Source organism: Chinchilla lanigera, unplaced genomic scaffold (assembly GCF_000276665.1).
Source record: "Chinchilla lanigera isolate Chin_1 unplaced genomic scaffold, ChiLan1.0 scaffold00021, whole genome shotgun sequence".
Lineage (NCBI taxonomy): Eukaryota > Metazoa > Chordata > Mammalia > Rodentia > Chinchillidae > Chinchilla > Chinchilla lanigera.
In genome coordinates, this window is record NW_004955422.1 from 27,691,577 (window position 1) to 27,703,839 (window position 12,263).

Genomic DNA, 12,263 nt, shown 5'->3' on the forward strand with positions numbered 1-12,263 from the left:
TATACCAGTGTACCACATATTTTGGTATACTGTCCTCAGTTTCTGGCTTGTCACTCCTCTGAGGTCATAGAAACTTGCATTTCTCTTCCATCAGGTAGGTTATAAAATTTCTGATCTGCTACCTTTTCTGTCTTGGAACAGCCCACAAAGAAATTCTCTAATCTACATCTGCCTAAAAACAGGTTCTAAGATCCTCTTTACTCCATGGAGGTCCTACCCTATACTCTGGAGGAAGAAATGCTGCAGAGATGCCAAGAATGCTGAAGTACCAGGCAAACTGGCACACAGCTGTAATCCCAGTGCTCAGGAGGCTGAGGTAGGATTGTTGTGAATTCAAGGCCAAACTGGGGTATAAGGTGAGTTCAAGGCTGTCCTGAATTGCATAGTAAGTTCCTGCCCTCCCTCAATGCTGAAGCAAGATAGGCCTTGCTGAGTATCCTTGTCCAGTATGTTGGCATTAGATTAATAATGAAATCTTCCATAAAACCCTAAACGACAGGGCTTAGAGTTTCTAGGTTAGCTGAACATCATGTACAAGTTCCTGGAAGGTGGTAGGTACAGAGAAGGCACGGAAGCTTTGTGCTCTTACCCTGTACCTTGGCCAGTGTATCACTTCATCTGTACCCTTTGTAATATCCTTTATAGAAAACTGATTAATGTATTTTCCTTGAGGTTTTGGTGTGGGTTTTTTTGGTACTTGGGATTGAACTCATGGCCTTCACACAGAGCTACATCCCCTCTCACTGAACTGCCCAGGCTGGGCTCAAACTTATAATCCTGCCTCAGTCTCTCAGAGTGCTGGCATTATAGGGGTCCACTCCTATCATAGCTCTGATTTCTGTGAGCCAGTCAAACAAATTAACTGAACCCAAGCAGGGGGTTGTAGGAAAGCTAATTTATAACCAACAGGTCAGTAGCATGAGTAAAACAAGCTGGAGTTTATAACTGGCATCTACATACAGGAAGGTGCAGGGAAAACGCAGTCGTGTGGACAGATCCTTTTGACTTGAGATCTAAAAATATCTCCAGATAGACAGTATCAGAACAATTGGGTTAGAGAATGCTCAGATATTATCTATTATTATAGGACTGCTTATTCCTGGTGGGGAGAAATCCCCATAGCTTTTAAGGTCATAAAAATCTGTGTTGATTGCTGTGTGAAAGCGGAAGTGGTAGGACATACACTATTTTACTTGACAGGTAATACATTTAATCAGGCTGACTTTACTTTTTTCACAGTCCTGGGGATTGAACTCTGGGCCTTTGGACTCAGCTATACTCCCAGCCCTTTTTTGAGACAGGGTCTCACTAAGTTGCCCAGGCTGGGGGCTGGGGATTTAGCTCAGTGGCAAAGCGCCTGCCTGGCAAGCGCAAGGTCGTGAGTTCGGTTCCCAGTACTGGAGAAAAACCAAAACCAAAAAAAAAAAAAAAAAAAGTTGCCCAGGCTGGGTCCACACCTGTGATACTCTTGGTTTAGGATTATTGCACCACGCCTGACCTCAATCAGGCTTTCACAATCAAATGTTCTTTGATCATGATGCAATGTGTGTGCGTGCGCGTACAGAATAATTCACAAGTATATTGATTCTCCAATGAGGAAGAATGAGCATTTCTTGAATATTCCAGGTACCAAAGACTCCCCATATTTTTTCCTTTACTCTTTGTAATCACCCATGTCTCCCCAACTCCACAATCTAGCACCAGTGTTCTTTAAGGTCAAATAGATTTGCCACATCAGGTGGGGTCCAAAGGCTGGTGTTTGCTCTGGGTTTCCTTCAGACACTGCCCTTACCACTACTTAGAGAATCTGCACTCCCGGGGCTGTGTTGCCTGGAGACCAACTCAGTCCCTGTTTTCCTCAACTCTGTATTTTCATTAAATCGTCTTTTCCAGTAGTTCAGTTCTTCCCGATCAGATTCCTGACAGCGCCTGAGAACTGCCATGGAGCGCCTGGTTTTTTCCACCATTTCCATTATGCAATTCAGGGCCTGAGCCAGAGAGAAAGTCAGACAGAGACGAGATGAGGAAATTCAAATAATAAATGCTGAAAATCAAAGACATGCAACCAGTATTTTTTTTTTTAAAGAGAAATTTCAGATACTTTACAGGTTTAGGAATACCAAGCTTGTATTTGAAAGACATTCTTCTACCTTCTTATATATGGTCATTTCTCAGTATCTATGGGGGTTTGGTTCCAGGACCCCCTCAGTGGACACCAAATCATGGGTGCTCAAGTCCCTTATTTTTGATTTTGTCTTTTCTGAAACAGGGTCTCACTATGCAGTTCAGACTGGCCTTGAGCTCACTTTGTAGCTCAGGCTGATCTCGAACTTGCAATGATACTCCTGCCTCAGCCTCCTGAGTGCTGGGATTACAGGTGCGCACCATCATGCCTGGCTTCAACTCCCTTATATAAAATAGCACAGATTTGCATATACTCTGTGCATAGTCTCCTATATACAATAAATCATCTTTAAATTACTTATAATACCTAATATGTAAATAGTTACACTGTATTGTTTAGGAAGGATAAGAGAAAGTCTGGACATGTTCAGTACAGATGTATTTTTAAAATTTTTATTTATTTATTCATTTATATTTTTTGAGACACGGTCTCACTGTGCAGTTCAGGTTGGCCTCAAACTTGCAGTGATCTTCCTGTCTCAGCCTCCTAAGTGTTGGGATTACAGGTGTGCACCATCATACCTGGCCCCAGATGCATTCTTTTAGTCCAAATACTTTCTTTAGTTTTTTTTTTTGAGAGAGAGGGTCTTACTTTATAGCTCAGGCTGGCCTCAAACTCATGGCAACCCTCCTGCCTTAGCCTCCAAAGTGCTGGGATTACAGGCATGGCATCACACTGGGCTTCCTTTTTAAAAATGTTTATGGTATTGGAGATTGAACCCAGGGCCTAGTGCATATTAGGCAACTACTCTACCAGTGAGTTACATCTCCATCCCTGTCTAAAAATTTTCTATCCATGATTAGTTGAATCCCCAGGGTCAATTGAACTTACTTACTTACTTACACACAGACACACACATAGGCACTCAATTTACTGACAGCCACATGTTCCTTAACAACAAGGATATGTTCTGAGAAATGCACCACTGGACCATACTGTTGTGGGAACATCATACACAGCATGTATTTACACTAAGCCAGCTTTGACTTCACTAGATGATGTAGTATTATCTTAAAGGATCGAGACCATAAATGTGGCATGTCACTGACTGAAAGTTAGTATGTATATGACTTTCATCTTTTGGATTCCAAAAACCTGCTTTTCAGATTCTTTAAGGCTGAAGCAGCCATTTAGTTTCATTATAATATGATCCATTGAAGACTATGATCAAACCCCAATAAATCTCCCTAAGTAGACTGACAAAGCTAGAGATATTTATAATAATTTACTCAGAGAAAAGACCACAGACAATGATCACTCAAGAAGGAAAAGCTACAACATGCAAACTTTAAGTAGAGATATCTTTTCTTTCTTCTTTAGGGAGAGGTGAATTTTCTTTTCAAATAGGAAAGAGAAATTGAGCTTATATTCTATACCAGTGTACTAATCTTGTTTGTATTTGAACAAATCCCAGTTATTTAACACCTTTTATGAGGTACTAATTCTTGTTTTTATTTGGAGGAGCTCCATTTACAGTGGACCATTAACTTACACACTCAATTCACTTCCAATGGCTGGTTGTAACTCAACTTGTCAACTGAAGGTTCAGGCTCTTCTACATAGCCTTCAAAGTCTCTCAGTGTCCTTAGAGTAACATTAGCCCAGGATTTCTCAATTAATCTCAGGAAAGGATGTTATAATGTTCCTTCCAGAACTTTTTTTTTTTTTTTTTTTTGGTTTTTCTCCGGTACCGGGAACCGAACTCACGACCTTGCGCTTGCCAGGCAGGCGCTTTTGCCGCTGAGCTAAATCCCCAGCCCCCCTTCCAGAACTTTTTAAAGGTAAAAAATCTGCATCTGAGACCATCTGGAGGCACAAGTGGCCGGCATTTGGGTCACAACTCAAGACTTGAGTCGTAAGTTAAAACTAAACGGCAAGGGCTGGGGATTTAGCTCAGTGGCACAGCGCCTGCCTGGCAAGCGCGAGGTTGTGAGTTCGATTCCCGGTACCGGAAAAAAACCACAAAACCAAAAAAACCAAAGGAAAAAAACAAAAACTAAATGGCAGTCATAAGTTGTTCATATGTCAGGTTGTTCTTTAACTTGAGGGTCCACTGTATTTAAGGCTCTGTATGTGTTAGGCCCTGTGATAAGCACCTTATATATTATTACAACCCTCCTGTATATTCAAGTAATGCTGCATTTAAAATATATATAAATAAATAAAGGCTAAAAAGAGGTGACACAATCAGCTAGCAAAGACAAGCAGCAAACCTGTGAATTGAACTCATAGCCTTTGCTTATTCATTTATTACAAGACTACTTAACTTATGATCTGAAGGGAACATGCCACCACCAAGATTTTGGAGTGACTGTAGACTTCTAGCTGAGGGAATAGCAGATAAACCAACTTTTATTAAAAGCAAAGGATATTATATCCACTTCAAACATACATGAACTATTGTTAGTAGTAAGAATTAAAAGTAACAAGAAGTTGTGGAAATTAAACATGCCAAGATTCTTACATGGTCAAGATGTTTCCATTCATCAGCCCACTCCCTCTCAGTCAAACGGTGATCTACCAATTCATCCTGATAGCCTCCATTTAGACCTATTAGAAATTAGAGATTAAATTTGAGCACACTAGTAAGGGAATGCTTCACAATGGGATGTGGGACCACCAAAAAATGCTATAACCAAGTACAGATGTGTATTCAGATTATATAAAATGTGATCAAAATACATGGTGAATGCTTAAATTAAAAAATTTATTACAGGGGCTGGGGATTTAGCTCAGTGGCCCAGCGCCTGCCTAGCAAGCGCGAGGTCATGAGTTAGATTCCCAGTACCGGAAAAAACAAACAAACAAACAAAAATTTATTACAGTAAGACAGACTCATTGCCATAACCCCCTTCACAATACTTCCCTTTCCAATAAACTTTTCCCATTGTTCTGCCACTTTCTGAAACAGTTCTAGAAGTCCTCTTTTGTGATAAAAAAATACAGTGAATCAGTGGGACATGGTGGCACATGCCCGCAATCCCAGAACTCAGGAGGCTGAGGCAGAAGGATCGCTAAGAAATCCAGGTCACCCTGAACTAGAGAGACCGTGTCTCAAAAAAAAATAAAAACAACAATAAAACATGAACAACAACAACAACAAGTGAATGCTATTGCTGAGAGCCATCCAATAGAAACGCAGGCTTATAAAAACAGTACAATCCTATTTGCCAAATGTGGCAATGTGCAACTTCTGGCTCTTTCCCAAAGCCAAAATGGCCGTGAAAGATAAATGTTCAAGGTATCAATTCAAGATATCAAGGCAGCCATCACAGTGCAACTGAAAACATGAATGAAAAAGACTTCCAAGGGCTGGGGATATAGCTCAGCAGTGCAGCACCTGTCAGGCAAGTGTGAGATCCTGAGTTTGATTCCTGGTTACCCCCACCCAAAAAAAGAAAAAAAAAAGACTTTCCTAGTTGCTTCAGAATGTGGCAAGAAGGACAGGATAAGTGTATTTGATGCTAAGGAAAGTACTTTGAGCATGGATTAATGGCAACACGTCTTATTATGGTGAGAAATCTCACCATATTTTTTGATAACACTGTGTATAGCATTCCAGCAAATCAAATAAGAAAGACAAAGGGGCTGGGGATTTAGCTCAGCGGCAAAGCGCCTGCCTCGCAAGCGCAACGTCGTGAGTTCGGTTCCCGGTACCGGAGAAAAACCAAAAAAAAAAAAAAAAAAGAAAGACAAATAGCCTAAAAGAAAAACAGGCAAAAGAAATAAACAACTTACATCTCAGACAAAAAAGTACAGTTCATAAATGTGAAAAAAACTTTCAAATTGGATAGCATAACACTGAATATACTGTACTAAAAAAAAATTAAAATGTCAGATAATACTTAGTATTGACAAAGATGTACAATATAAATGCTTAACCACCAGTACTGTAGTATATATAAAAAATAGCTGAGTGTTATCAATATTTGATACCCACTGAAATTTTTAGGAATGCAACAACTCTGTGGACAAAGGTTATACCCAATCAAGAGTTGACCAGGTTTTTTTTTTGGAGGCCGGGGCATGGCGGTACCAGGAATTGAATTCACGACCTCATGCTTGCCAGGTAGGTGCTGTGGCAGAACTAATCAGTATTTTGAGAAACTCTTACTTACATTTAGCAACACTGCTCATGGTCATTAAATGATAACATTTCTGTTATCAGTCTGACTTTGCATATATTGTATTCATATCAATCAGTTCTATATCAGTGGAAAAATCTGTTTCTTTCACAGCACTAACATACTGTTTATTGTGTTATTGTAAGACATTTGCTTTTTTGTGATGAGGAGGATTGAACCCAGGGTTTCTAACATGCTAGGTAAGTGCTCTATCATTGAGCTACATCTCAGCCCAGCATTTTCTTATATATTAAAGCTAGGATAGAATTTTGACCCTGAAGTTATATAGAACTAAGGTAGGCTTTATGGTATCCTTACATTTCATTTCAGAACAAAAGAAGCAATACATTTGTTTAGAAAATGAGGTTGCATGGTGAATGGTTTGGTAAGGGTTGAGAACCATTACAATAAGGCACACATTTTCATACAGGTCTAATGAAAATTAAAGAATCTATAAGGAGCTTAGCAGACAAATGGTTCAGGAAAACTAAAAGAAACTATTACGGTAGATGATTAATAGTATGCTTTTTCTTTTTTTGTATGCTTGAAAATGGAAAAAAAAAAATTTCCTTTCATTTTTTTTTTCTTTGAGACAGGGTCTCAATATGTAGTGCAGGCTGGCCTTAACTTACTATGTAGCCCAGGCTGGGTTTGAATTCCTAGCAATCCTCATGGCTTAGCCTCCCCAGTTGCAATTACAGGCATGTGCCACCAAACCTGACTAAAAAATGTTTTTCTAAAACTGTCAGAAATAAAAGTAAAAAGCTGGATCTGAACTCTGCTAAGTGCTCTTGGCGATGGTTCCTTTATATCTCAGCTTTAAAAAGGAAGTAACAACAGCTTGGGCTTTCTATGAGGATTAAATGAGATAATGCAGTGGCTAAGGCTTGGTGGTGGCTGAGAATACCACTTCTTTCATGGCCATTCACCTACTAATGCCTGAAAGACAGTAACTCTAAATGTCGCAGTCAGAAGAAGAAAAGGCAATTGTATTGCTTTTTTTTAAAAAAACTCTACAGGGTATATCACGAAGGAAAGGTAGAAGAAACTCTGAAATGGAATAGCCCTTTGCTTCTCTGTACTGACATGTGCTCAGCAGGTAAACTCCAAAGAAGCTTCTTCGACAAACTTGTCTGAGGACATGTGGATGAGGGGGAAAAGCCCTGTCCAAAACTGATCTCAGATTAGGTATCTTAAGAGTTTTTTTTGTTTTTGTTTCTTCCTAAATTTAGTAGTATTAAAGGCCCATGCTTCAGGCATTTCATATGAACAAAGAGCAGAGGTAGTAGGATCATCTCTATTTTAGTAATTACTGCTCTAAGGCTATGCAACACTCAATAGCTGGTTACACGTTAAGCCATGGTTTAAGTGTTGATCTGTGTAGATTCACCTTTAAGATCACATTTCACATCTTTCTGAATTTTAAAAACTTTTAAAATTCTAAAATAAATTTAGACTTACAGATTTAAGAGTAATAAAAAGAATTACCATATACCTTTCACACATATTTCCCAAATACTAATACTTTATCTCATTTGCTGTTTATTCTCTACTTTGTTCTGATCCATTTCAAAGTGATACTCTTTAACTCTTCAATGTATTTATGAGAATTTGTTCAGTTTTAATTCCCATTCATTATTATATTCATTTTTTGTTGCTTTTTCAGACTTCCTTTTGATAACAAACTTCTAGCATATGAGGATAGTGAAAAGATATGAAGTGAGCTCAGTATCAAATAAGAAAACCATAATTATACTATTCTCCTTCTTTATATATAAGGGGTGTATTTGTGTGTGAGAGAGACAGAGAGAGAGATATTGGAAATTGAACTCAGGGCCTTTGTACTTGGCTACATTCCCAGTCCTTTTATTTTTTGCAGTACTAAGGATTGAACCAGGGGCTGGGGATTTAGCTCAGCAGCAAAGCGCCTGCCTGGCAAGCGCAAGGTCGTGAGTTCGGTTCCTGGTACCGGAGAAAAACCAAAAAAAAAAAAAAAAAAAAAAAGGGATTGAACCTAAGGCCTTGAACTGGGCTACAAGCCCTACCCTTTTTTAATTTTTATTTTGAGACAGGGTCTTCCTATATAGTTCAGCCTAGCCTTGAACTCATTATGTAGCCTAGGCTGACCTCAAACTCATGGCAATCCTCCTGCCTCAGTCTCCCAAGTGCTGGATTACAGGCCTGTGTATCGCCACGCCCAGCTACTTTTATCTTATCAGAAGAAAAAAAGCAATGATGACATTTGACTTTATCATTGGGTAAGAAAGAACTCCAAGTATTCTGTCTCAATTTAAAGCATTACTATGCCATGTAGGTTACTTACCGAGATTGTGGTGCCTCTCACGAATTTCTCGATGTTCTAGCATCTTGGTGGGTTCCCGATACAGGTGGGAAGTTGCAATATCTTCTAAGGTGTAGTGCTGAAGAGGTGGAGGAGTAGGATGGAACTGGGCACCAGGATTCATAAGGGGCACAGTGAGGGCAGGACTATGCCGAGGAGCAGGGCTGATGGTACACACTCTCTTGGCAGGGGGTTCAGGAGGAATGGTATCTCTATCAAAATTACCTTCTTCCCTCCTGAAGAAGAACGAGACATGATATCTTAGCCTGTCAACAAGCATTCATGCAGACATTTCCTGAGCACTGGTCTGTTATGAATTGTGCTGCATATAGTACCTTCTGAAGCAGAAAGACTGGAAGAAAAGGGTTTTCTTTTTTCAGTACTGAGGATTGAATCTAGATCCTTGTATATGATATGCACATACTTTACACTCGTAGCATTTTAAGGAAAGGTTTATTTGTCCTTTTTTGGTATGTTTGTTTTTTTTGTTTGTTTGTTTGTTTTCGTATTTTTGAGCCAGGGTCTCTCTATATAGTTAAGGCTGACCAGGGTCTCACTATGTAGCACAGGCTGCCCTAGAACTCACTGTGATCCTCCTGTCGCAGCCTCTCAAGTGTTAGGACTAGGCGTGTGCCACCATGCACAGCTGGTTGTTTATTTATTTTGTCTTTTTGAGATAGGGTCTCACTATGCAGTTCAGACTAGTCTTGAACTCACTTTCTAGCCCAGGCTGGCCTCAAACTCACAACAACCCTCCTGCCTCAGCCTCCTGAGTGCTGAAATTACAGGCATGTACCACCACACCTGACTGGCCTGGTTGATTTGTTCTTGAGACAGGACCCTGTTATGTAGTTCAGGCTGGCTTCAAACTCTCGGCAATCCTGCCTCAGCCCCTTGAGTGCTGCGATTATAAGAATTTTCTACCATGCCCAACCTGTTTTTTTTTTTTCCCTCAAGACAGAGTCTCTATATTGACCAGGTTGGCCTTGAATTCCTGGGCTCACACGATCCTTTTGCTTCAGCCTCGGAAGTAGCTGGGATTAAGGATTTGTCTCATCATGCCCAGCTCAGAAAATGTTTGATGTGAGGTGTAAACTGAATTGGCTTCAGGAACCTGGCACATTCTGTAAATTGCTGATTTAAAAGCTGGACATGATGGCACATACCTGTAATTCTAGCATTTGGGAGGGTGAGGCAGGAAGACTGCCACGAGTTTGAGGCCAGCCTGAACAACACAGTAAGACTTTGTCTCAAAAACAAACGAATTGTTGATTTATTCCAGCACTAAGAAAGAAGTCAACAGTCCATAGTCAGGCAAAAACTTCTAATTGTAAGTAGACAAAGAAAGACTAAATAAGTGACATTTTCTTATGAGATAGAAATATGGAGGAATGGCCAGGTGTGGTGGCACACACCTGTGTTCCTAGCACTAAGGAGACTATAGTGAGTTGAAGGCCAACCTGAACAAGTGACAAGACCCTGTCTCAAAAAACAGTAACAACAACAACAAAAAAGAAATATGGGGGGTTATGGGTCCAACTATGTTTAGAAATGCTTTAAGGTAAAAATTTGTTACTGTGGAGGCAAGTTATTGAGAAGAAACAAAATAATCTTTTTTTGGGAGACAGTCTTATTACACAGTTTAGGCTGGCCTCCTACTCCCTATGTTCCCTAGGCTGAGCTTGAACTTGTGGTCTTCCTGCCTTAGTTTCCTGAGAGCTGAAATTGTGCAGTGATACCCAATTTGGGAAGAAACGATTCTTACACAGAGGAAAGAGGCTCATATGATGAATCCTGTGATTTAGTGAGTTTTTTAGTCATTCATGTCCAAGAGTACTAAATTTTCCACTGTTGTTAAAGTATTGCTTCTTTGGTAACTACAGGATGTTGTGGTAGCCACCTCTGATAATGTAAAATACAACATTTAGTCTTCATCCTATTGCCTGGCACACTAACTCCCAAAATCCTTAGAATTTTTGAAGCCCAGGGTCTTTTTGTATGCTAGTGAGCTGGTTGATGGCTGGCAGTCCCTAGGATGGGGGACAGTTAAGGAAAGGACTAAAGTACAATTAGAGGATTAGGATTTCCAGCCCTACTTCCCATGCTCTGGGAGAGGAAAGAGCTTGGCAGGTTAAGCTGATCATCACTGGTCAAGGATTTAATCAACCATGCCTATGTACTGAAGGCTCAAAGGGAAGGGGGCAAAGTCCAAGAGCTTCCAGAAGCTAGAAAGGCATGGAAGATCAGTGTTCTTTCCTTGTACTTTGCTCTATCAATTCTTCATCCTATGTCCATCAATTACATACATGAGGAGGGTGTTGTAGGAAGCTAGACTTTTAGCCAGTCAGAAGCACAGGAAAAACAACCTGGAGCTTGTGACTAGCCTCTGAAGGGAGCGGGCAGTCTTAGTGACTGAGCCCTCAACCTGTTCCTGTCCCCTACAAAACTGACTGCTTGCTTAACGCTGGAGGAAAATTCCCACACATTTGATCAAAGAAGTCTTTTGTGTCGATGGCTAAGTAGGAAAGACTGAGTTTTCTTCTGCTTCTGGTGCAATGGACCCTATTTCTTATTAAGGGTATAGAGAGTCTTCTTAAGAGGGAAAAAAAGGATCAACCTTGCCAAGTCTTTTTTCAAACTTTTTTTCTCCTTTTTATTTTACTGGTACATTTTGGGTATACCTAGTGATGACATTCATCATATGGAATTTGTGCCTGTACGAAGTGTATCTTGCTTTTCTCCCCATTCCCCTCCCCCACCCTTCACGCCCTCTTCCTATTTACAAAAGCTTTGCAAAGTCTTGCTTACCATCTACAACCCCAGCGATCAAAGTCTCTTTCTTTTATAAGCTAAGGGAGAAGATAAGAAGTTCTAGAAAAGCAAGGACAACAAATTTCTTCTCACCTCTCTGGACTAGGCCTCTTCCCATTTCCGTGCATCTCCATGAGCAGCTCAGAAGAGTCGGCAGGAGATGCGATACTGGTGTTAAGCAGAAGGTGTTCGTGCTGGGCCAGGTACTGGGACGGGGTCTGCTTGGCAGCCCGAGCGCAGTGCAGCAGTTCTCGCTGCAGCAGGGGTAAGTTGGCCTTGAAAAGAAGAGGCAGTATTCCCAGTGCTGGGCCCTATACAACAGGGATTAGCACCTCAAAGGGCTTTCACAATGCAGGTAACACAAGACAAAAGCACTGCTCTCCGAGTCAGTAACATTCTCATCAGCCTCTTTTGTGAGGTGACATCTAGTATCCTGCACTTGAATTACTGGTTAATGTGTTTCTGGCCCTAAAAGGATGTAAATGCCCTAAAGAAGAACTGTGCCTCATTTACCTTTCTTTGTGGTTAGTACAACGTCAAACCTTAATGAAGATTTTTGAACATAGTAATTTGAAAACAGACATTTTTGAAAAGTTTGGTCAGTTAGAAAATTGCTACTACCTACACGTAAGGAGAAATTTATTCTCAGCTCTACATCACAAGACCTGATTTCTCTCTTCTAAACCCCACCCCATCTCTGACAGTGTTACTCAAATCTTTTCTTCTTGTTCGAAGAGTTACCCTAGAATTCTGGATACTGCGATTCCTCTGAAACATGGGGTCTTAAAAAGGAGTATGGGAA

General features: G+C 40.4%; 1 protein-coding gene across 3 annotated transcripts in view; it reads right to left on the reverse strand.

Annotated features, from left to right (window-relative positions):
- Cbfa2t2 (core-binding factor, runt domain, alpha subunit 2; translocated to, 2) overlaps positions 1-12,263 on the reverse strand; it is a 138,170-nt gene that overhangs the window by 20,362 nt on the left and 105,545 nt on the right. For all 3 annotated transcript variants that reach the window (XM_013514210.1, XM_005384842.2, XM_005384841.2), the window contains exons 5-8: positions 11,555-11,736; positions 8,633-8,886; positions 4,650-4,735; positions 1,793-1,988 (exon numbers count right to left, since the gene is read on the reverse strand). In XM_013514210.1, the coding sequence (XP_013369664.1) occupies positions 1,793-1,988; positions 4,650-4,735; positions 8,633-8,886; positions 11,555-11,736 (718 nt within the window). The remainder of the gene's footprint in view (positions 1-1,792; positions 1,989-4,649; positions 4,736-8,632; positions 8,887-11,554; positions 11,737-12,263) is intronic.